Here is a 26,028-nt window from a genome sequence, read left to right as displayed (position 1 = left end):
GTTCACGAGACATGGCAGCTTCGTTTTTTTATCTCGCGTGCATTACCCAGTGCTACAATACTAGTGCTAGACCAGGCTGAAGAGACACTGTACCGAAGCTGTTTTTTTCAAACAAATAATTCCCATTATGCTTTAGGACCTAACAGCAGACACACAAAGCAGAAAGAGAAATGACAATGACGTCAGCTAAAGCACATGATCACGGTGTCACCTTGTCAAGCAACGAGAGGAGTGTTAAATTATGGACTGAGGAAGACATTGCACTAAAGCTCGAGATGAATCTGAGAAATCAAGCTGTTTTCCTCAGCTCAGAACGTGGAGGTGTTAGCCTCCATATTCTAAGCGTCAGAGCATTTAGTATTCCAGGGAGGGTCTCACTGTACTGCAAATACATGGGACTGTGCAATGGCTAGTGTCTGGCCAATTTCACCCAAAACCATAGACTGTAAAAATATGGACAAAGTGCCTGAGACATCACCCACTGACCTTCCATGGGCTTGTGAAAACAGTTCTGAAGCCACAGACATGCAGTTTGTGCGCAACCACGCTGTACAAATTGGAGCCAGAGATTTTTCAGTATGGAAAAGGGGGACGACCTTATATGGCCATGGATTCCAGGTCAGGTCCAGGCACAGAAGGATTGACAGTCCCAGGAGGAAAAGCCCATGACTTTTAAGTCTCATCCTTGCCACTTACTACTTACAGAATGATCAAACTTTATCCATTATCCAGGCACCGAAGGAATACGGTTTGAAATGAGGCATTTGGATAATGCCCAGTATTTAAAACAAACTTTGTATAAAATCTCACATAATTCACCAGTCATGGGAAAATGTCAGACAGCCTAATAGCCTCATAATCAATCGTGGTGCCAGATGGTTACAGATAGCGAACAACGCTAGCACAACCGAGAAAACGAGCCGATTGCAACAACCATGATAAATGGCAGCTATGTCGCATTTCCACGAATCCCCAGAGGCTTTAAAAGTTAAGATATTGCTTAACCTAAAATGGAGACCTCAAAAAATACACCAGCCTGTCTGACTAACGTACGTTTGCAGTTTCAAAATTCACTCTACAGAAAAAGAACTTGGCTGGTGGAGAACATTACAATTTCAATTCCACAACAAGGCTGTTGAAAACCTGTGATAAATTCAGTAATGTGACCAATATGTACTGTAGCAGAAAAGATCACATGCATGTTAGATTATAGGCATAGACACAAAAAGGCTCATTTGAGGTTTAAGGTTGAGGTTTAAGAACATAAGTTATATATATATATATATATAATCTAACAAGCCATTAACCACATTTGACAGGTTTTATTTTTGTCTGCTAACTTTAGCTAGCTAGCCAAATAGTTTGAGAGCTTAAATTGCTTACTCTGTTAGCATACTGGACTAGCTAATATAGCAACTGTGTTAGCTAGTGATATCAGGTTGCCACAGGTAGCTATAGGCTATATCTGCTGGCTGCTAACTAATTAGTTGGTCAAAAAAGTAAAGAAAATAGTAAAAACGGCTTACTGAAAGAAGTGGAGAGAGTGTTGATTAGTACATTGGTGATCAGAACAGGCCATAACAAATTCAACACGAATGACTAGATGCTAGTGGTATGACACGTACTCTGTGCAATGGTAGAATATATGCATTTCACTTCACACACAGCTGAGAGGAGAAGGATGGGTTGTAATGTCAAGGTCATTACTAAGCGTGTAAGATAGCCCCTCCCCCCTCCAAGGGACAGTGATTCAAACAGTCCCTGAACTGTCCATAAGGTATTAAATATGGCACAATCGCTTAAAAAATGGGCACATCGGAGGACATCAGGCAGAAAAAAAAACAACAATTGAAACTAACATACTAACAGTTCTTGTGGGAAAAAAATGATTGACTTTGTATTTTGATTGCATTGGTACCACTGATTTATAAAGAAGTGGGTGGCTAAAAGACAAGAGAGAATAAGGTCTCTCACCAAGACCAGGAAATGAGCTTTTAAAAAAACGAAGGCAGGCCTGAGCCCCTTCCCAAAAACCAGCTGCACATTCGAGCCGATAACACTTTGCACAACAGCTGACACATTTTTTGTCGCTTGTTGTGCAAAGTGTCAAAAAAAAAAAAAAAAACACGAGAAGAAATATATTTCTTTTTAAAAAAAACCATCACAACCCATTGCTGTCCACTGTCTGCTACACCGCCCAGGATATTTCCACACTACGTTTTCCATTCAGCTGGAAGATGATCGCTTACACTGACGCCACGCCCCTGTGATGACTACAGCCAGAAAACACGCACGGCATTAAGCCCGATCCCACAGCACAGCTCTGGTTTGGGGGGGGGGGGGGGAAGCCTCGCGCTGCGCGAATGTAAAACAAATTATGACAAAAAAAAAAAAAGATGTGGGTTAAAAATGTGGGTTAATGGCACTGTGGGAAGCATTCATTTGGAAGTTCCTGCAGGACTGGGTGTGCTGTGCACTGGCCAGCGGTCTGCCTGTCCGAACAAAGGCTTTTTCATCGTAGCCCCGGTCAACAATGAGGCGGGGGATCCGGTAACGCTGAGACGCCGCTTCGCGAGGCTTTCCCCCTAACTTCTGCCTTTATTTTCCTTCCTCGTTACCGCGCTCGTTACCGCTGAAAAGCAGAGCCGAGCGGCGGTCGAATCGCGCATTTCCACTGTCGCGCCGCATTACGGTCATATTTATTATAATTAACGACATAAAAAAACCCCCGCCGCTGGTTTCTGCCTGAAACCACACAAAAAAAAGGGCTGGAATTTTGGGTTTCGTTTCAGGGTTTTTTGGTTCCCGTCGGGTTACAGAGTGACTTTGGCGGAAAAACCGCAGTCTAGCCGCCGTGACCGAGCAGAGACGAGACGGCACTCTAAACGGGGCGGGGCGCGCGCCAGTCATCACTAACCCCTGTGCGCCGCCGCTCAGGGTCATCACACAGATGCCACCGACTGCGCCTGCCCCTAGAGCTGTGATGTGCAGGCTGTGCCTAAACTGCCACCATTCTGCCCCCAACCCTCCACCCTTTCATTACAAAACCTCCACCATTCCACCCCAAAACCTCCACCTTTCCACTCCCAACCCACCACTCTTCTGCCCCAAAACCTCCACCATTCTGCCTCAAAACCTCCACCATTCTGCCCCCAACCCTCCACCATTCTGCCCCCAACACCTCCACCATTCTGCCTCAAAACCTCCACCACTTTGCCCTCAACCCTCCACCATTCTGCCCCCAACACCTCCACCATTCTGCCTCAAAACCTCCACCACTCTGCCCCCAACCCTCCACCATTCTGCCCCCAAATCTCCACCATTCTGCCCCCAACCCTCCACCCTTCCACTCCAAAACCTCCACCATTCCGTCTCAAAACCTCCACCATTCCGCTTCCGAACATCCACCCTTCTGCCCCCAAAACACCGCCGTCTCCCCGCAAAGAGCCACTGGTGCTCACACAATATTAATTCCCATTTGTGTTGTCAGCAGCTGCAGACATACAGTATCCTAGACTCCAAAAACAATAGAAAACTGCACAGCTGCAGAAGCAGACCACAGACTCAACAGGGAGCACACATGACATAAACTGTAATTTAAAACTGAGTGTCTAACTGATTTACAGCCGAGCACCTGGATGAAATGCCACGTACTCTACATGTATGCTGAACCATTCAGGTACACAGGGCCAATCTTACAATTGCAAGTAGAGTGAATTCTGCAGCCAATCAGAATCCCGGGATAACCGGGCCTAACACAGGGCAGGGCTACAGTTCTGTCACTGGAGGAGAGCCAGTCGAAGGCATTAGCGATGTTCACCATGCAATGGCCGTGCTTCTGTGCTTTCTCATCGTTGCATTTCTGAAAGTCACTTTACTGTGGCGCCCACCCTCCCTGAATTGTTTATGCAAAGCAGAGGTAACACGAGTCTTGATAAGTTCTTGGCCCGAATCATAAATCTCTGTCATGTGGTAAAACCAACGTTTTCCACACACAAATATGCATGAACAGAGTATAAGCAAATGGTTCTCCATAGGTTGCCATTGTGGCTTTTTTTTCTGTGATGTTTTAGTATAGCACTAACCTTGTACTTTCTCAAGGTTGTGAAATTGGAGTGAACCTTTTTCGAGCACTTTTCAAATGTTTTCTGGACACACATTCACAATAAATACTGTTTTCCCATCAAAGCACACTGTTCTCACCTTGTGTGCTCTACAAAATGATCGCTGGCTAGTAACAGGATAGTTGCCCGCTACTATCCTGTAGCTGCCAAGACATCTGCATTTCATTTACAGTAATATCTGCCTCAGACAGCAACTTTCCCAGTTCTATTAAAGATAGATCATGAATCGAGGTGGCATTTGTACACAACTGTGGTACTTCATGAAGTTTCCACATTACAAACTAAACAAAGGGAGAATTAAAGTTCCTTAAAAAACACACAATAAAAATGCACTATAAGTAATATGTCTTCTGTTTATCTTAGGAAAGAAATAATTCTTTTTGATACTGCTCTAAAAGTTCAAATTGTAGACTCTCTTAATCTAGCATGTTGGCACTCCCGAGCAATTACAACTAGTTTTAAAGACTGTTTTCATTTCTGTAACCAAGATGGTGTGCATTAGGTAATACCCTGTCCAAAAACTTAAGGCTATCAAATGAGTTATGGTTAGAGCTCCTTATCTTGTACATTTTAGTGGGAGTGATATACGTTTGCACTCAAAATCCAGGCTACATACCAAGCTTATGAGGAATCACAAACATTGTCACTGATACTGGAAAACAGAACTTTATGAATAACAGGGAGTATGTTATTATATTACATTACATTACAGACAGTTAGCAGACACCCTTACCAAGAGCAACTTACAGGACTTTTTTGATATAGCATGTCCAACAAAGGCTAGCAATGTTCTGCCATTTAAAATGAATAAATTACTGAATAAAAGCACAACACAAAAAACAGAAACCGTTGCAGGTCTTCCGGAGAGCAGGCAAGGTTATTAAAAGCCCACAATCATGTCTTATCTCCCTCGACATTATTCTGTCAACTGGCACCCACTTCTAAAAATTCCCAGTTTTCTGACACCCCATTAAGACCCTGAGGCACTAAGCAGACCGAAATAAACTGACTACCCCCTTACTTCATAGTTATGATACGCATTAAGTATTAAAACAGCTGGAAATTTCAACAAGCCCTTCCAAATGAGCAACAGTGCAGATTAATGCTGACACAGGCTGATAATGACCAAACCACCATTATCTGCAATATACCTAATAAATTCTTCACGGTTTAACAAGACAGTGATGGCCCAATCAAATCTCTCCAGCAGCTGCTGTTCTGTCTTTTGCACAGGAGAAAGGTTTGTATCTATTTATTGCCCTTTTATGCCAGCCATGCCAAAGTACAAAACATTAAATCAAACTCTGAGGTTAAAGTAAATTCTGCTTTCATTGTATGATTCTGTTTTATTCCATGGCAGCCGAATAAAAGGTTGTCTTTGTTGCACACTTTTAAAAAGCAGTGTTTTGAAATGTTTTCGAACGAGGAGCGAGTAAACGATGGATCTGGCACTGCTGTAAGGTTAGGGTGTATTCAATTTGTTTTCAATAGCCCATTTTCATCTAAATCCAGTACACTGACAGTGCACTTGTAAAATGAATGAATTAATGAATTAATGCTGCATAGCCTTGGTCCAGCTCCACGTCCAACCGAAGGGTGGGCTCCTTTGCAGTTAAGAGAACATACAGTTCAAAAACAAACCCTTTTTTTATCAGATGTCCTTTACCAGTTTGTGAGGAGCTGATGTTATTTCTATTTTCTTTAAATCCTCGTCATAGCAACTTAAAGGGACACTCAAGAAAAAGCTCTGTCATCATAAAGTTTTATCAAGCGGACTTAGCGCGCTGAGATTATCTTGGAGCGCTCAACGCGGACTGCTTCACCGCAGCGGTAAGATTTGGGCCGAATTTATTGTCCTAAGCATTTCATTTCCCCGCCCCGGTATATCACTCAAGACAACCATGAAAGGTCAATAACCTTGGCTGATAGTGTTTATACGGTTGGGTATGCTGTAAATTAATGGAGACGCTGTTATTTCAAAGGATTTAAGTCGAGCGGGGCGTCTCATTTCTTAAAAAGGTCACGATACTAAATCCACAGGCGCATGGAAACAAAGGCTAATCAATGTGAGATGATGGATGGGTGCCAGGGAAGAGGTGAGATTGTACTGAAAGCCTATTACATCTGTACCGCATTACTTTGTGAGCTTGTACTTTTTACCTGCTGGTTTCAAACATTCCAGCCCTAACCTGAAAAGTTTTTTTTTCTTCTTTTTTTTTCTACAAAGCGAGATGTGTGGGGTGTGTGTGCGGTATGTGTGCGGTGTGTGTGCGGTGCTATCGGGGGAAAAGAAAAAAGCATTCCATTCCGGCGATGGTGACTTCACATGGATCAGCAAGTGCATTTTTTTCTTGTGGCGTTTAAAAATTTTTTTTTTTTTTTTAAACCAGGAAATCAAATTCCCGCTTCAATCTGGTTCCCATCTCCTCCCGCTGCAGCGCGGAGCGTTCGCGAGGCGGGGCGCGCGCTCCATTCGCGGGTTTTCCCTCTGACAGCCGATTTGGCCGTAAAACGTTTCCTTCAATTATGCAGAGTGACAAACGCGTCACCGTCGCACGGCGATGGCAGCTCTCCCCCCCCGGGGCGCGTTACTCCGTTTCTGCTGAGCCCGCAGTAATATGGCGCGCGCAGAGGCTATGCACACAACCAGCTTTTTAATGCGGTAGTAAATAATGATGGACCTTGAAATAACTTGTGCCGGCGTGACACAATTCCCCAAACCCCTGCTGCATATGTACACACACACACACCCATTCCCAACCCATCAAATGATATGAAAGAGGGGGGGAGGGACAATACGCTTAAAACCACATTTTCAATTTCGGGCCCATTACGGAAATTTCCGTAGGGGTAAGGAGCCTCTATTTGGGACTATTAATGTGGTTTGGAACCCAAGCCACGCTGACCTCATAGTGTGGCACTGCACATTGTAGATCTGGAAGAGCATCGTTCTTGCCATGTTACCAAACAGGCCAGCGCTACTCCTTTCAAGGGCCATTCAACCAGAGGAGACGGACACATGTAGCCTACCAACAAGGCTGCGTGTGAAATATCGATACACAAATAAAGACCATTAATGAAAACGTAGAAAATCACAAGAAAATAGGATAAAAATGTATGTGCACTCTCTGGAGAAACATATGAGATTATTTTGCATTACATTTTACTGCATCTAATATAGATGCAGTTGCCTAAATTAAATGAGGAGGAGAAGAAAGTGCTCCGAAAAATTAGGACTAGCAGCCAATCAATCTTCATTTCTGGAACAGGATCTTCCTGTGCGTCATGCATTATAATTTTTCTGCAGCCAGATTTTTTTTAAGCGCGTAATTAGAATCACCGGTGGCAACGTGCCGATGCCGACTTCCCATAAAGACGCCTGTTAAGCGATCGTTTAAAATCATCATATTGCAGGCTACCTTAATCAGCTCAATTAGTCAATTAGATATCAATGGAACACTGGGCGAACGCTGGAACACATGCTCGTTCTCTGATAAGTTCCTTCATCCACACAAGTGTCTGGTATAATGCACTCACTTAAACCTCTATTGCGGTTAATTGCCTAGTTATGTATTCAAAAACAGCCGCTGCGAAGACAGAGTGGGTTTCGCGTGAATTTCAGGCAACGGAATTGGGACTGCAGAAAACGCCGGGCCTGAATTCTAATTCAGCTCATGTGAGTGGTGTGTATGCACTCGGGATGCATATCTGCATTAATCTGATATTTGAATATTCTGTCCCTCCCAAGATGGAGCCCATATATATATATATATATGAGAATATTTAACCAATTAAAATATTCAGTCTGATGTCAAGTAAAGAAAATATGTACTTAAGCCATCCTGCATTAATAATCACAGGCTCTCATGGTGAAAACCATCTTCAGAAAGAAAAAAGAAAAATCCTAACACGTTGTAGGAGTGAAAAAATAAATAAATAACAGAACTGAGGAATCCACACCTGACCGGAACACCGGTGAGAGGTAGGGATTTGGGCTTGGCGCTGGACCGGCCAGGAAGCACATTAATGCGAGGGCACTCTGAGACCGTCCCGGCTGGGGAGGAGGGGGCGCGGCTCCGCCAGACAGGCCAGGGGGACACTCATCCGAGGGCAAGCCCGGTGAAACCGCCGGAGCGCGGTAATAGGAGACGGAACACAACGGATACCGACGCAGCGCTGGATGGGCTTGTCCCAACCGGCCGGGCTATGGCCCTCTGCCATTACATTACAGGCAGTTAGCAGACGCTCTTATCCAGAGCGACTTACACAGCTTTTTACATCGCACTTACGTTGCATCCATTTATATACTGAAGCAATGCAGGTTAGGTACCTGGCTCAAGGATACAATGGCAGTGGCCTACCGGGGAATCAAACCTGCGACCTTTAGGTTACATGACCAGTTCCTAATCCTTACCCATTATACTACACTGCCGCCCATTACTACACTACACATTGCCACTAGGAACAGGCTCGAATTTCTGGGTAAACTATGGTTTCAGCCCTACTGTGGGAGAGACGACGTTCTGACCCTACGGTACGTCTGCTTCTGTGAGTGTGTGAGTGCTTGTGAGCGGCTTCCTCTGTTTCAAAAAGGTCCGTGCTCACATTCTGTAAACTACCTCGCTTCTCTCTCTCAAATAAATCAAGGTGAGCGGTAAGTGGGTTAAACTGGGTTAAAAAGGCTTTTTAAAATTTATTTTATCCCTCTTCCGTTTATGTCGGTGGCCATTCGACAGATGGCCCGGGAGGAAAACACTGCCTGCCACAATGTTTACCCTTTGATCAATATCTGAGTGGGCCAGGAACTGACAAGGGCCAGGTCCACATCAGTGTATGCAACGGTAATGGACAAGCATCTACTTTGTCTGCGTTCATGTGCAATACATCTTATCCATGCAAGATGCTTCGAGCGGAGTGGGCGGGAAATGTTTGGCCCGTATTTTGGCGCCATTGTGGAAAAAAAGAAACGGTGTCACGGGAATCAGCGTCACTCTCGGTTAACATTCTATCCGAATTCAGACTCAGGGCAGGTCAGGGCAGGAGCGCCGAGGAGGGACGAGAGCCAAGCCAGAGAGAGAGAGAGAGAGAGAGAGAGGCGACGCCACCTGACACCGAGGCCCATGACCAAATTTAGCTCAGTCTTAGTTTTAATCAGAAACTAGTAGGACAAAAGCTCAGGAAACCAAAGAGCATCCGTCTCCGAGCGGAGTCAGCGAGGGTGGGGATTAATATGTTACCAAACCTGGGGCTTGGCTCCGGTCGGGGGCCGGGGGAGCGGCCAAAGTAATGAAGGATTCGAGCACAACAAAAAACGAGTGTGGCAGCGAGCAGAATAAGAGGCTTTGAACCTCTCTGCTCTCTGTGAAGTGCCAGCTCGAGAACAGGGCGGCCTTTGTGTGCCAGCAAGGCCGAGAAAAAATATTACGTTTTCAGCACTGAGCCAACAACCAAACCCCCCCTGGTCCCCCCCCTGGTCCCCCCCCCCCCCCCCCGCCCGCCCACACTCCCCACCTTCCCAAAACTAGGATCATGGTACAAGCTGAAGAACTCCACAGCCTCTTCTCTTTTTTTGTGTAAAATAAACGGTTCGGTATCCGGGGCTGACCTGTTGTCGGCCGGCTGCGGTGGAGTGGCGGTCATGCAGGCTGCCGCTTTTTCTGCTGCGTCTGGGATTTTGAGAATGGGGTGGGGGTGGGGGTGGGGGCAAAAAAAGAAAAGGGGGGGGGGGGGTGGGGAGGACTGCACACCAGCGATACTATTTATATTCGGCCTCATTACATGTAGGGGTCGCCTAACGCGATTCCAGATGTCTTTGATGGTTAAAAAGCCCCCGTACATCCGGGTGAGAAGGCCTGAGTTTGCATAAGCTGCCACAGTCAAAACCTCAGCATCATTCCTGACCCACAATACAATACACCCCCCCCACACACACACACATACAGATACACACACACACACACACACACACATACATTACAGGCATTTTTAGTGTATTTTTTTTTAGTGTACCGAAGAGCATCCGTCTCCGAGCGGAGTCAGCGAGGGTGGGGATTAACATGTTACAAAACCTGGGGTTTGGCTCCGGTCGGGGGCCGGGGGAGCGGCCAAAGCAATGAAGGATTCGAGCACAACAAAAAACGAGTGTGGCAGCGAGCAGAATAAGAGGCTTTGAACCTCTCTGCTCTCTGTGAAGTGCCAGCTCGAGAACAGGGCGGCCTTTGTGTGCCAGCAAGGCCGAGAAAAAATATTACGTTTTCAGCACCGAGCCAACAACCAAACCCCCCCTGGTCCCCCCTGGTCCCCCCCCCCCCCCCCGCCCGCCCACACTCCCCACCTTCCCAAAACTAGGATCATGGTACAAGCTGAAGAACTCCACAGCCTCTTCTCTTTTTTGTGTAAAATAAACGGTTCGGTATCCGGGGCTGACCTGTTGTCGGCCGGCTGCGGTGGAGTGGCGGTCATGCAGGCTGCCGCTTTTTCTGCTGCGTCTGGGATTTTGAGAATGGGGTGGGGGTGGGGGTGGGGGCAAAAAAAGAAAAGGGGGGGGGGGGGGGGGGAGGACTGCACGCCAGCGATACTATTTATATTCGGCCTCATTACATGTAGGGGTCGCCTAACGCGATTCCAGATGTCTTTGATGGTTAAAAAGCCCCCGTACATCCGGGTGAGAAGGCCTGAGTTTGCATAAGCTGCCACAGTCAAAACCTCAGCATCATTCCTGACCCACAATACATTACACCCCCCCACACACACACATACAGATACACACACACACACACACACACACACATACAGATACACACACACACACACACACACACACACACACACACACACACACACACACACACACATACAGATACACACACACACACACACATACAGATACACACACACACACACAGATATATACCAGCATAATATTTATAGTGAAATTATATATTTATATATTGTACATAATGCATGTTGAATTCAAGGACACACATTTACTTCTTGGTTAAAAAGGCCATGGTGATTTAAGTCTATCATATTATAACCGAAAAATAAATAAATAACATAACATAACATAACATAACATAACAGGCTTTTATACGGGGGACAGTCTAGTGTAACACCAGAATACCTTTGTTAATATTATAGTCAAAATTCAGCTGATGTGCCGTCAGTGAAATGAAGGGAGAATAAACTGGACAAGACAAAACAGGTCTGTGGGCCGAGGCTGGTATCTGGCCTGGGCTCCGCTGGGGAAAACAAAGCCTGCTTCTGAGCGGACAGCCGGCAGGCCCGGGTCACATGACTCCCGGGCGTGAGCAGCACATGCCCTTGGCACCAGCTGTGGGCCTCCGGCTCTCGTCGCCAGGGCAGTGCCGCAGCGACTGCGGGCTGTCCGAGGCTAATGGGCAAATAATATGCCAAGGACATATTCATTCTCTCTCCCCCTCTTTCTCTCACACACACACACCTCCTCCTTCTCTCTCTCTCACACACACACACAGACTTTTTCTCTCAGTCTCTCTCTAACACCCCCCCCCCCACACACACATACACGTACACACACATTATCTCCTTCCCTCTATAACTCTATAACACACGTATACCCTCTCTCTGTCTATCTCATGCACAGACAATATCTTTCTCTGTCCTTCTCTGTTTCCCTCTCTCAGCCTCTGTCTCTCTTTCACATCTCTCTCTCTCCCCCTCTCTCTCTTTCTCTCTCTCTCTCTCTCTCTCATTCAATTTTTCCAACTGAATTCAAACTGAACTGTACTGACATGGCGCACCCAGGGCCGTTTCTAAAGGGGTGAAAAGTGATGATGCTTCTTGGGGCGCACAGCTTTGGGGGGGGGGGGGGGGGTCACAGATTTTTAAGAAATCTATTTGTTTTATTCAAAAATGGGGGCCCAGAGCAATACTCTTTCAGGGGTCCCAGAATTCTAACTAGAAACCTGTGTTAACTTGTAAAGCTTCCAACTAGCATAAGTAAAACAGTGACAATATAAAGGCAAATATAACTCTCTCTTTTTCACTCTCTCACACACATACACAAAGATAGTCAATGAAACCAAAATCCTGTATGAACCTAAGTGGGCCTGGGAGAGTGAAAGTTTAAGATAAGCTGGGGGGGGTGGGAGGTGCAGGGGGTGGTGAGTGGGGGTGGGCTGTATCAACACTATGTAAACTGCTTTATCAGTGCAGTCAGCCCAGAGGTCTCCCGGTTCCCAAAAGCAGGGAGACGATGTGCAGACACCCCAGGCCCCGATAAGGGCCAGATAGAGAACCGAAGGCAAGAAGGTCAAACAACTATTAAATATGGCTCCCCTTCCCCCCGCTCGCCCATCGCCCCACGGAACCCAGCCTTAAAAGGCCCAAGCCGCGGGAATTACACACAGGCCGCTGCGTGCCTGCGCATTATTATTTTATGGTCACGACATGGTCGCAGAGCCACAGCCGAGCGACGATCAAAGGCGTGCAGGTGAGCCGGTCTGGTTCCAGCGAAGGCAATAACAGCTCACCGCTCACCACGCACCAGTGCGTTAGGAGAACCATTAGCCAGGCCCACGTGCAATTTAGCCTTGGCGGTCGGGCGCGGCACTGCAGAGCTTTCCGGAAGGATCGCAAGGAGAAAAAAAAAAATTTACAGTGCCCCATAACACACAGCACCCCGCCCACCCCCCCCGCCCCATCTCCCCTTCCAATACCCCGCAGCAATGTTTAGCTGGGAATTGGAGCACGGACTTCATTACAACGTATTGATCAGGCCAAACAAAGACCCTGGAACTATTGATCTGTTAGAGGACAAAAAAAAAAAAACAGGAAAAATATAGGGACAGGCTACTGTGGAGTAGCCGACTGGAATGTCACACGTGGGTCATCACATGTCTTCGCTGACAGGAAGTTGAATTTTAAGAAACCACAGCAAAGAGCGGTTCTCCAAGTGCTGCAGCAATTTTCACTCAGTGTTCCCAAAAATGATTCGCATGTCTTACAATGAGGCCTGGATCCAACTTACTTAGTCACAAGTTGGGCATCCTTCAATCAACAAACTATTTCATCATCCAAACAGTACTACGGAATTAAGCAACGCGTTCAGCTCATATTGAAACCAGCCCATGGAGGATTTCCCACAATAGTAAAAGGAGGCCTACTCAAACAACCATCTTGTTTTTTTTATATATTTAGAAATGACGGTGATGCATCCTGGGATGAGACGGCAGTGTGCATTGTGATGTCACAGTACAGCTGAGTGGATCCAGACTCAATGCCCTGAGATTCATGTCTGCTCCGCTCCTCAGTCCATTTTCCTATCAAACGATGTTCAGTAACTGAGACAGACGACACATCAGCATGACAGGCATTTATTCAAGCTCGAGCCTGGACACCCTTACCCCACCCCCCCCCCCCCAAGCACCTCCGCACGTCTATTCCAGCTGTATTTGCACATGACCTCTTGAGTCCGTTCACATCGCCGTGTAGGACAACCACTTCCGTTTCCTTTACAGTCTGTCACCACAACCACTTTTGCAGTCTGGGAATGAGGCATCCCCTGCATGTTTTTTTAAGAGAAATTTGAGCAAGAGCTTCCCGGACACGTCTCATTACACGGTAGACATGCCTACCATTTAAAAAATTGAGGTCACTTGTTTAACCGCAGTCTCGATAAAGAATTAAAATGCGCATGTGTGTATACAGACAGGCAGACCGACCGACAGACAACCCAAGTAAACATGTGACAATAATTAACCACAAATTTTCAATCTACAAAAAAATCAATCTGCTGAATCTACAGCAGAATTACCTCACAATCTGCAGCTGGATCAAATGCTAGTTTTTAAAAATAGGCTGTTTTCGCCCAGGTTCAAAGTTCCAGCCAAAGACACGAAAAGAAGGTTAAACCAAGGCCAGCCGGAGCCCACTTTACAAAATGAGGGTAACTGGGGTCACACTGGGCCGAAAAACCGCTTCGAAAACATTTCAGCCTCAGGGGAGATGTGCCAGGAGCTGACAGACCTCTGAAAAGAGGAGAAGGATTAAAGAGGACAAAATGCCAACCAATGGGAGATGGGAGATTTTTCTTTTTTTTTTTGAGTGTGTGTGAATGAATCAGAAAGACTAATCAGTTCCCACTGATGTGATTATGATTAGCGCTCTTTAATGTTAGAAAGGTTAGCCTACTTTCAAAGCACCAACAAAACCTTTTCTTTTTTTTTGTTAACTACATAAACGTCAGTACCAAGAAATAATGGCGTACACTGCAGCCAAATCTCTGTTTCTGTCGGTAGAATAGAAGGGAAGTAACGTTTTAAGTTTTCATAAAAACCAGTCTCGTACAAAATGACTTGTCAAAATAACAGACAGCAGCTATATCCGTGAAAAAGGGTTTCTGAACCACTTATAAATCTTCCTGATCCATGCGTGTATATCACCCTCGGGCCATGTGGTTGTGATTACCCATCTTGTTCAAAAGTACTGTCACCGCTTTTCCCCAAAACAGAGAGCCTGTACTGGGCTAGCGTGAGCTGGAGGCACCGAAACACTGACCCAACTGCTGTGATTGCGGTGTACTACCTAGCGCCAGAACAACAGCACGTGCGCTAACAATGCACGCAGGCTGTTTACAGAGCTGGGTCAAATATGTAATTGGAACACTTTAACTATTTAACTGTCAGGTAAATTTGAGAACACTTTTTATTAGAATTTAAAAGAAATATGTTATTAACCAAAATGAATACAATCATATGAAACTGGAATTTTGTTCTGAATATTGTTGAAATAAATGCTATAGTCATCATTATTATTATTTTTTAAATCTGTCAGTAATCTGTAGTAATTTTACAGGTATCTAAAGGGATACTTTCTCAATGCTATTTTTGGCCCAGTTCTGATTCCTGTCCAGACAGACAACCACCTGAATTTTCCACTTCTCTTATTCACCACACATTTAACATGGAACACTGGCATACTGATTTTTCTGGCAATGCTAGCCCCTTCTCTGGGTCACACAACCGAGTGGCTAGTTAGTAAGGTATACTTACTAAGTCTACTGGCTCCATTTGCTTTAAAAAAAAATTCAGTAGTAAGAAACAATATAACTGGTTGTCTTAGCAACCTCAGATTGAGCTCTGCATAATTTATCATTTAATATTATGGCTTTGTAGTCACTAAAGTCAAAAGGGAACATTTCTGTAAATGTTAGTAGGTCATGAGCCAGCAAATTGGCAGAGGAACTTTTCTGAAATGCCGACTCTGGCTGTCATTCACACATAACCCCCGAACGGTAAAGTTCTTTAAGGCTGCATGTGTGATGGGCTTTTAATTCTCTCCTTTTGGATGTTTGCAGAGATCAATGACTGACGTTTGCTCTTTTGTCCCCTCAGAACTTCCAGAAGCCAAGCAGCAACGCCTCAAGTTAACGGCTTGCTTTCAACTCATTTGTAAACAGGCCAATGGCGTCTGAGCTAACAGTCTGCGTAAGCATGGGTCGGCATGGCAACAAAAAAGAGTATGGTGACCCGTAGCCAAGGCCGACCGAGTCTAGATGGCCTGGGTCCATCTCATACAGAGGAACAGCAAGTGTGAATTTGCTCAGCTGTGTCAGCTGATTTAGAGTTTGGCTGTCAGTGGGGAAGATATTGGGTTTAGTATTGTGGAGGGATGGAGTGGTCAGTGGGGACCGTCCCAGGTTTATATGGCCACATTAGAAATGGAACTTTTGGGGGGTTGAAATGGTTAGAATGGGCATGGTTCCTTGAATCTCCTAATCATTTACAGCATGCTTGGTCATTAAAAATCCCAAGTGAGAAACTGGGTACTGGGAGAACGAAAAATGCAATGCAGAATGGGAAGGGAGGAGAGGAAAGCCAGAACAAGGAAGTGAAAAGACAGATTGAGACTCCCTGAAAGTTCAACAGACTTTTGGGGTTTTCCATTTCCCTAGCTTTTTTTAGAATATGAGAACTTTTTTTTCATGGTAGAGCTGCTCATGTTGAGTTCTGCTCACACAGGAAATCCTGTTGCAAAGCATTAAACTGTAAAACACACAAGCATGAACACGCACATTTATAGAAGTCTCCAGAACAAACAGAAACCTGGTAGAGCATGATGCTGGATGGCTTGACTTGTTTCAACCCTGGATTCCAGTGTTGCGCATAATTATGGCACATAAACTCAGGGAGGGAAGGACTAGGTCTGTGAGGCTGTGCGGAAGAGCGACTCCTCTGGTCGATCGTGTTCCTGCAGGCTACACAGAGTTAAATGAAGCAGTGGCTGGTGACGTGTATCTTGCAGAAAAGCTATGGATGAACAGCCTAGCGATAAAAACAGCTTCTGTATTCAGCTGAACATTGCAAATTGGAAACAAAGCAGAGAAGATAATCAGGGATAAACAATTAAAAATACCTGTAAGTGCATTCAAATGTCTTAATGAATTTGGCCAATTCAGACTAAAAGATAAACCTGACTTTCAGTTCCAACAATATTGGTATAAACCAGTCTGATAACAGAATTTTATGTGTATGTTGTTCGATGTTTTTTTTTTAACACTATCGCAATAGTCCTTACATACATGACTAACCACAGAATACCATTTAGATGGCATATTATTTGGCAACTGAACCTTTGAGATACAATTTTTAAGAAAAAATGGGAATAGCCAAGTCCACTGGATTGGTGATTTGTCATTGCATAAAACAGCCTGTAAATTGCGCACGCACAGTGGTTGTCCACCGAAAAATGCTGTTAGTTCACCCCAGCTCAGAGCAAAGTCACAGGAAGCCACTGTACAGGGACTGTGGGAACGCCAGACCACAGCTATATATGTGTCCTACAGCCCTGGGCTACGTAGGTGGCTCTCCTCCTTCCAAAGAGCATAACCTCCTTTCTGCATGACTGGTGAGTAGCCCCCACCCCAGATAAATAATTACTCCCACTGTTCCCTCCCATTCTTTCCCAAGCAAACTTTGTCAAATTTGCCTGAATGATTCCATTGAAAAGCAACGAAGCGGTGACTGGTTGTCTGACGGGAGGCCTCTGATTGGCCTGTCCCCTGGCTGACACATTCTCTTCTAGACAAAAATCGTTATTCTCATTTCCATTGGTTGTTTTCCATGACTACACTAATGACAAAAATATTTTTTTTTATCTGTATCATTTGATATATTCTCTCTTTTGTTTTCCTGTAAAGAGCACTAAGCAGAACTTTATGTTGTTAAAATATGTAAGCTTGCAGCTTTGGGTTAAAAAAGAAACCCTTGGGTAATGCGAATGTCACACAGAACAAGTGCCCTCTAATCAAACCTCGGAGGAAATCTGCTGGAAGCAAGCTGCTCTCATTTTTTACGTAGTTAATTTTGCACTGAGTGATTAGCAGAGTGGAGGTACAAGGCCTCACTCTAACAGAACATCTAATGCAACACAAAAAAACGTGATTATTTCCAGCCACGGTGTGTCATACGCTCGGCATAGCCTTAAATCTTAATCTTCTTGAACACTAATGCCCTGCTATGTATCATTTGAAATTAAATTGTTTGGATGTTCTCAGCTACCAGATATATTAAGTACAGCACAGTGGGCCTAGGCTTTAACAGGCAGCCATGCCAGAGCAGGCTACAAGAATCATGAGTGAAAACATTAGGACACTCCCTGTCTCCCAAAGGTACGTTAGAAAAAGAAACACTCCATGACCATTGACCTCATGGTTGTAAAATGTTCATTCTTTTTTTTTGACCTGAAAGCAGAGAGTACACTGTGTTGTACTAATAAGTCAGCATGGATGAGAGGATTGGAGAGCACTGAGGGTATTTACAAGAAAATAACTCATGTAAATCAGGGCCTTGTACTCAGTTGAGAGAATTAACATGACCCGCGTGTGTGACTGCATGAGGTGTTTAAAACAATGGGGCCTCCTTAACGAAATCTGAGACCGCATAAGCGTTTTAAAAAGGAGGCCGACTCGCATGCGCACACACATCACAGCATGCAAACACTTTCTTTTAAGTGGGGGAAAAAAAGGCATTCATTAACAGATGAGATTGCATTAACATTGTCCCACATCGCATCACAGAAACCTCTTTATGAGCGCATTACAATGACTGAGGAATCTCCCCCCCATGCAGCCATACCAGCCTTCTTTGGCACCTTCCACCCCCCCCCCCCCCACCCCCGGGGAGGGTGAAACAAAAGGGGACCCTGATTACCGGTAGTCACGGGTTATCCACAACTCAAGGAGGAAACTGACTGCTTGTAGGATCAAACAGTGGCCGTTTACAGGTAAGATCGAAGTCAAAGCACCCCAACCCCCACCACCCCCCCCCAACCCCCCACATTAACCCGTCCCCTGTCCTCTGACTCAAAGTCTTGTCACACTGTGACATTTAAGCGCCCACTGTGAAATCCAATAGCGGTTGTTATCTTTTGTGGAAACTGCTCAAGGCCCCAAACCCAATACCGGCACCCCCCCCTCTCTTTCGCATGTGGGTGATGGCTTTGTTTTCTGGACAGGCCTTGTATGGGCCTCCTGTTTGCCACAGCCCTGACTCTGCACATGACCGTTACTTGAGTCAGAGTGAATGGCAGAGGACCCGGAAGTGACGCAGACATCCACACAGTCCATGTATACAGCTGGACAGTCAATGAAGCAATTCAGGTTAAGTAACTTTCAGAAGAGTGAAATGGCAGCTCCCCACCTGGGAGTCTAGCTAACCTTGGAGCTGCAAGCCTATTTCCGTAAGCATCGTATCACACTGCCACCACTATTGTTTGGAAAAAAAAATAAAAAAAGATGGGAGGGGCATACCTTTGACAAATTTATAAACTTTACTCACTTTTCTCTCCATTGTTTTTTTCTCCTCTGGGAAACATTTATGGCTTTGACAGTTTTGCAGGGATTAACAATGGAAAATAAAAGGATCTTGTCTGAAGGCCATCCTTCCAGCCACCTGAGACTCTCGCCCTTTATTCCCTCAGCTGATAAATGTGGTGGTTAGCTAGCGCCATCCATCTCTGTCCCACCACTTCCATTTGGGCTCCACCGCTTCGCACGAGTTTTCCCTCCAGTTGCCTTTTTTTTTTTTTTTACCTGGAGGTGGTCAACGAATGCTATTATCGGTGACAATGCAATCGCGGAAAAAATAAATAAAACAAATGCGCAGTAACCCACACATTTTAACCAATCGGTTCGATCTTGTTGGTCAGAGACAAAAATAAAAATAAAAATGACTCAGAGTGGAAGGAGTGAGCTGTGGCTGTCATCGGTTGACACTGTCTTGAAGAAATGCCATCGTACGCCGAGGTCTCGTCTGCAAAACCAGCTTTTAATTTGAACAGCCAAAGCTTGTGGTAGAGCCTGGAACTGTAAGGGTGCGGGAGCAACAACATTTCCTGGTTTTTTTTACTGACTGATGATTGTAAACACCATCCTGGCCCTTTATCTGCTTTAAATACTAACAGGCAGACAGCAACAGCGTTTGCAATTACCGAATGGTTATGCTGCATAATTAAATTTTGCCCGCCAACACTCGCCCCAGAGAAAGATGGTTTTAGTTCTCTGTTGAAATATTTATACAGTTATTAAAACTAGTACCATGTATCTAAGGCTTGTAAGTGTCTCATGAAGCACAAGATGTGGTCTAAGGGGCTGATATTTCCCTTGCAAATGGCGGACATTTTTCTACAAAGAGATTTGAAGGGCCTGGCTTCAAACGACCTGATGCCTGAACAAAAATGCAATGCCATTTATGGACAAGTATGATGCTGTTTGATACAACCACGTCAGATCCATTCTGGGTGGCAAGACTGGGTTTCAGAATGGGAAGTGATGAGCTTGTGAGGAACTGTCTGCACAGATAATATGAGTCAATTTTCTTTAAAAAAAAAAATAAAAACGGGAAATCAGTCAGATAAAAATACAAGCAGTTCCACACTTTAAAAAAAAAAAAAACCCCATCAACAGATGATTGGCTCTTGTTTTCAATTAGTCTGCTATGTTCCCTCAACAGCTGGGGTATTCCACCGCTGAAGTGAAAACATTGTGGGCTTCTGCAGTTACTCCTGACATCCATGTGTACGAGGCACTGATTGAAAGCAGGGGGGAGTGCAACAGAATCTGGTCCGACGAGAGTGGGTTTTATTAGCAGGCCAACCACAGAATGCCATTTAGATGCCAGCCTAACAACAAAGATCATTGTTCGCATGTGTTCGCTATTGATTTTCCAACGGCACACCCGGGCACCCCACACAAAAAATACACACATGTGCACACACACACGCACACGCACACACACACAGCAATGGCCAAAAAAGAACAAAGCTCTCGCAAGTGCGTATATGTGAAAATGTTTACCGTTGAAGAGAGGTTGTCCCTCGGTCACACCCCCAGATATGGCTGCGTAGTACACATCCTCTGTAAATCCAGGCTTGCACAGGGGGGGTCCTCTGCCTTCGGTGGAGATCTGGGGAGGGGGGAGGGGGGAGGGGGGGGGGGATTGGGGTAAAGATAAGTCATAAATATTTATTTTCAACATTGTGCTTCACTTTTTGACTTTAGAAAAAGCAAAACCCCAGAAGTGTTTTGGAGTGAGACCGACCCCCATTTCTTCAGCTTTCTCTTCGAGTTTTTCGAACAAAAGCATCTGTTGTGTTCGAGGGTGCCGCAATTTGGATAATGAGGCCAAAAGGGTTAAGCATTTTGCAAAGGCTGGTGCGGGGGGGGGGAGGGGGGATTCGCAGATAAACAAGAACAGGCCCCATTTGTCTGCACAAGGGCTAGCTCTGACAAAGTGCTCAGTGGCTGCTGATTTGTGGGACGTTCTGAATAAACAACAAAAAGGCAAAATGGAAACATCCCTTATTGGAGACCAGGGGAATTCTGTAGAGAACGATGATATCTATGCTCACGCAAAATTATAAAAGTTCCAGTATACCTGTTTTGTGGTGGGAGAGGGGTGCAGTGTGCCCTTACTTGCTGATTTATAAAAACTACTACCTCCCCCCATTCTGTGACACAACTGACAACCTGCATGAATCACTAAAGAATATTCCCAGTAGAGGTAATATCTTACTACCTATGTCAGGTTAACACGGAAATCCTTCCACAGAACTCCTAGGCTCCAATACACAAAGACAGCCCCGCCCACAAAGGGATGGGGGTAAACATGACTGTTTCAAATTAACACAAGAACAAACAGAACTCAAAAACCATTCAACCTAGGGACATAAAATAATTTTCCCGGAAAATACTGATATGTATCTCTCGTGAGTATATATTATGTTCATTTAGTACCGGGGAGATCACATTCAAAAATACTAAATTCAACAGCAAGTTGATTTCTGTAAAAAAAAAAAAAAAAAAATCTAGAAAGACATCTAGGGAATACGTGGAATTTATTATGCATGTGTAAAAGACAGTCTTTTATCTTGTGAAACATTGAGATACAAGGCTGTACTATGATTACATAAATTAATCCCAACCATGTATGTTAAAAAAGTTGCTGACACTGTTATCCAGAGCAACTTCCACAGCTTACAGTCTTTTACATATTTAGGTTAATTACCTTGCTCAAGGCAGCAATGACAGTGCTTTGTTGCAAGCAAATTTACTATATATATATATATATATATATATATATATTGTGTGTGTGTGTGTGTGTGTGTGTGTGTGTGTATAACGGTAATCGGTAGGCTACTCCAAAGCAAGCCAGAGCAGGTAGAAATCAGATCTGATACACTGTGATGCATTAACATGCAACCCCACTTCCCCAATACCCTTAATCCTATTTCTTTTGTGGGACCCACAAAGGATGTGGGCTGAGAGTTTCAGAGCCCTGGTGCATTGTGGGTATCCGTGCCACTTGCTATTTTCAATCATTGGAGTTTAAATATGGGGGGTGTATTGTCTAACATACCGAAATGAACGAAGCGGCAAAAAGCATTAGCACGAACGTTAAATCTCGCATCAAATAGGCTACGTAGGCTACCCTGCGTATATAAAACAAAGAAACACTGTAGTATTTCTTATTCGAAATAAACATTCCATAAACACTACGCTATATGCTAAATCAGAAACAATTTAAAAGAAGAAAAAACTATGACCACCAGTCACAGTTCTCAATAATTGGTCGCTTTACTGTCGCGCGACTATGTATGAATTCGCTATAGGCTACAGCTGTTCATATCAAATGGCAACGAATAGCTTTATCACAGAGAGGGTGTTGTTTTTATTTATTTTAATGTCCACAAATTTTACTTTGTTGGGTTCATAATTTACAAGGAAAGTAATGGTGCACATTATGATTACCATTATATCCCAGTCGTTCGGAAAGAAACTGGGTCAAATAGCCTGCATCCCTACCACACGAAACAACACGGGATGCAAGTTTTTCGACGCAAGTCAAATATCAACGCTTAGTGCCAGTTACCTATACATCGAAACATCCGTACGGGTTTTACATCACAGGGTCGTTCTTTGGTAAATCACGAAAGCAAATAGTTTCGTGATTTGCATTAACTAATGAAATGAAAGGACTAACGAAAGGACACTCGCTTAATTAGTGTAACGTCAGTGGGTTTACAAGTAAAAGCGGAAAGGTCAACTTCCCTTGGGCTCATGTAGTGTCCTTAACAGCGGAAATCATTTATTCGTTATTGTAACCTCTGCATCCGTGGCAAATTGGGTAGCTGGCTCGACACTGTACCTGCGCATTCATAACTTCTGAACAATGCAACTTTAAAAACATACATTTTCAGGGCGAATAAGTCAAAACGCGATTAAGCTGTACACACCTTCGATAAAACGGGAATATTTATTTGCCCGTTAGTTTACTTATGTGTCATATAAACAGCTAATTCCATTTCCTGCAGCATAGCCACAAAGCTAAATGTGCTACAAATGATGCCCTGTGCATCATTGCGCCATGTGTTTAAATTAATCTTCTGCGGCTAAATACGACCCTTTATTGCAGAAATTGTATCGCAACCATGACTATTCAAAGCATAAAATGATGTACAAGCAAAAGAAGCAGGGAATAGAGTCGACCTTAAAGCGCAAAAATATTGTCATCCTACCGTGTGCTGTTTATTGGTAATGCTTAGCAATAGCCATCACAAATTCTCAAGTGTGGCACTCTAGCAATTACATAGCCCAAATAAAATAATGCATGATACACACACTGCAAACATAAATCTTAATTTATTTCCATCTCGGGTTGTATGAAACTAGCGATGTGCGGGCACCGGTCATATAATCTGATAGTTTTCGGAAAAAATCGCCACAGAACAAGCAAGCGCACACCAGCTCTATCCAGCTCCAACTCCCAGCATTTCGCAAAAAAACGCAGAGAAATTATTACCTGAAAAGCTGTCAGGAGCGACAGCAAAAGCACTCCCGAGCCCCCGTTTGGGTACATGGATATGTTTCGTCTCCTCCTTTATGAATCCGTGATAATTATGTATCCTTTTTGGACCGATGCGCTACGACGTTCCGTTCAACAAAGGCGGCAAGGACAGCAGCATGAAGCAGCCTCGTTCCTCTACTCTCTCCGCTCCGTACTGATATCACAATATGGTACTGAGGCTGCAACTCCCTGTCTCACCCAGCCCCAATACCAAAATACTTAGAGACACCTCACTGTCTCTCCCTACTGGTCACATCGTCAATTTCACTGAACTTCTTCTAATGGATGCTTTTCCCCAAGCTTGTTTTCCCTTTCTCGACAGTGGGGTTATAATGGCATACCCCTCGTCTTTACCGTATTAAATAAATAAAATCGGTCGTCCGTTCTTTTTTTCTTTTTTTTCGCTTTCAGCCCTGTCTGTCAGGCTGTGCACCCACGAGGAGGCCAAGAGGTAGCCGGTTTTGGGTGAAATCGTCTTCCGTTTCGTTCAGATTCGAGTGCTTTAGAATTGCTTGTTCTTCTGCCTAGTTGGCTTGGCAGAGGTTAGGTCAGAATAGTGTTCACTGTGTGAAGTAAACTGTGTTCTTGGCTAGAAATAGCTGTACGAAATAGGTATTGTATCTTACTCAACCTGTATTTTGTAGTTGTCCATGACCATGAAATGCACTTTTGTACGTCGCTTTGGATAAAAGTGTCTGCCAAATAAATGTACTGTCAATGTAAATGTAGAGTGAGCTGGTATTTAGAAGTGGTGGCTTCATTGATGGTTCCAAAACAGAGCGTTCCAAGGTCGTTTCGGAGGTTATTTATTTATTTATTTATTTATTTATTTATTTATTTATTTATTTATTTATGTTTATATTATTTTATTTAGGTCGCTATATTAGCAACAACCTCTTGAATTGCAAAGCATTTCAACTTGTAGCCTACCGCAGATGTTTTCATAGTTAAGCCACTCGCTGCACTGTGCATGTTTGCAGTTATTGACCCAAGCATTTATGAATGTTTGTATGGTGCTTATAAAGGTGACATGTAGTTCTTATAGTTGAGTTATAGTGCTCTTATACAGAACCATTCACAGGCAAAGTAACCCATTGCATTTCTTTTCTACTGTAGCGTCGCAAAATAAATCATCTGGGCAGCTTGTAAGTTTAAGAACTTTTTTTAAACTCATTTATTTGTCCCAGGGTCAACTGATTCCTTTCCACTAGGGGTATATTTGAACCCAAATTCCTCAATTTAGAAGTTCAAAGACAATGTTGGAGGCTTATAGAGATATTTTATCATCCCGAATGTGACCAGTGATATCCCAAAACTGAGATTATCAGGAAATGTGAGCACTGAAGTAAGTTATTGTGCACAATTAAACACAATTTAATAAATTTTAATAAAACATGTATTTCCGGATGCGCAAATCCACCTCCCTGTATGTAAACACAGGTCGTTTTAGCTGGTTAAACAGATACATACAGTGATGCCTGTCCACTCCCCCATGTTCCCCACATGCAAGCAGGTGCAGTGCCGGAACTCTGCGTATTAGAGAGAGACTGCGGGCACGCCCTTTCACCGTCACACAAACGCAGAGCAACGCCTTTCAGCAAAGACTGCCCTTCATCAGACGGCAATGAATGTCGGCATACATGACAGCGTCTTTTAATCAACAGAAAGGGCAATTGGCAGGTCATTCGTATAAATCGCATCACTCGCAGAAGTGCGGCGTGCCAACGTGAAGGCAATTAACATTTAACGGGCTTTTTTTCTGCTGTAGATCACCGTTGGGCTCTGGCTGCGCGTCGAGGCTACGCTGCTTTTAAGGATAACTGTTAAATAATGGAGGCTAATGGTTGCTATTGTGTGGTTGTATCTTATAGCACTTCTTTATTACGGCCAGCCCTCACTGTGTTGATGTTCTATCTACACCTTGTTTCTCCTGTGATTAGCTCATGATGTAGCCTTTTCCACAATGGCTTTGCAAGTCCCTCTGGGTGGAAGTGTCAGACAGACAAACAAACAAACAAATAAATAAATAAATATGCATGATCTGAATAACCACAGTCTTCCCACTTTGGGAGTACCCCCACGCCTGCTGTTCTGTTCAATATCCCGCTAAGTGGAGTTAGCCCCACCTATCTCACGGCCATCTCTCAGTGGCTGCTCTCTCTCTCTCTCTCTCTCTCTCTGTCTCTCTCTCTCTCTTTCTCTCTCCCCTCTCTCTCTCTCTCTCTCTCTCTCTCTCTCTCTCTCACTCACTCATATGCACACATTCTCTCCTCATATGCACTCTCTCTCCCTCTCTCTCTCTCTCTCTCTCGCACACACACACACTCGCACACACTCCCCCTCTCTTTCCCAGCATCTGGAAGCTGCAGCCGTATAATTACATGTCAATTAGGGAGCGGTCACAGCAGCACAAAAGTGGGCATTATCTCCGTCCGTGAGGAAAGCGTGTGTATCTGTGGCCTGGTCAGGGCAGAGCAGAGCAGAGCAGAGCGGGCCTTCCTTTTCCACTGTGTCTGACT

The 26,028-nt window shown here is 44.5% G+C and overlaps 1 protein-coding gene across 1 annotated transcript in view; it reads right to left on the bottom strand.

The window, feature by feature from the left end:
- Positions 1 to 23,691, bottom strand: part of LOC135260782 (cadherin-2-like) — a 63,867-nt gene extending 40,176 nt beyond the window's left edge. Inside the window, exons 1-2 of the mRNA XM_064346317.1 lie at positions 23,465 to 23,691; positions 20,461 to 20,569 (exon numbers count right to left, since the gene is read on the bottom strand). Coding sequence (XP_064202387.1) covers positions 20,461 to 20,569; positions 23,465 to 23,521 — 166 coding nt within the window. The 5' untranslated portion in view covers positions 23,522 to 23,691. The remainder of the gene's footprint in view (positions 1 to 20,460; positions 20,570 to 23,464) is intronic.
- Between the last annotated feature and the right edge of the window lie 2,337 nt (positions 23,692 to 26,028).

The sequence above is a fragment of the Anguilla rostrata genome, chromosome 8 (genome assembly GCF_018555375.3).
Source record: "Anguilla rostrata isolate EN2019 chromosome 8, ASM1855537v3, whole genome shotgun sequence".
NCBI lineage: Eukaryota > Metazoa > Chordata > Actinopteri > Anguilliformes > Anguillidae > Anguilla > Anguilla rostrata.
This window is presented reverse-complemented; position numbering and strand designations above follow the sequence as displayed.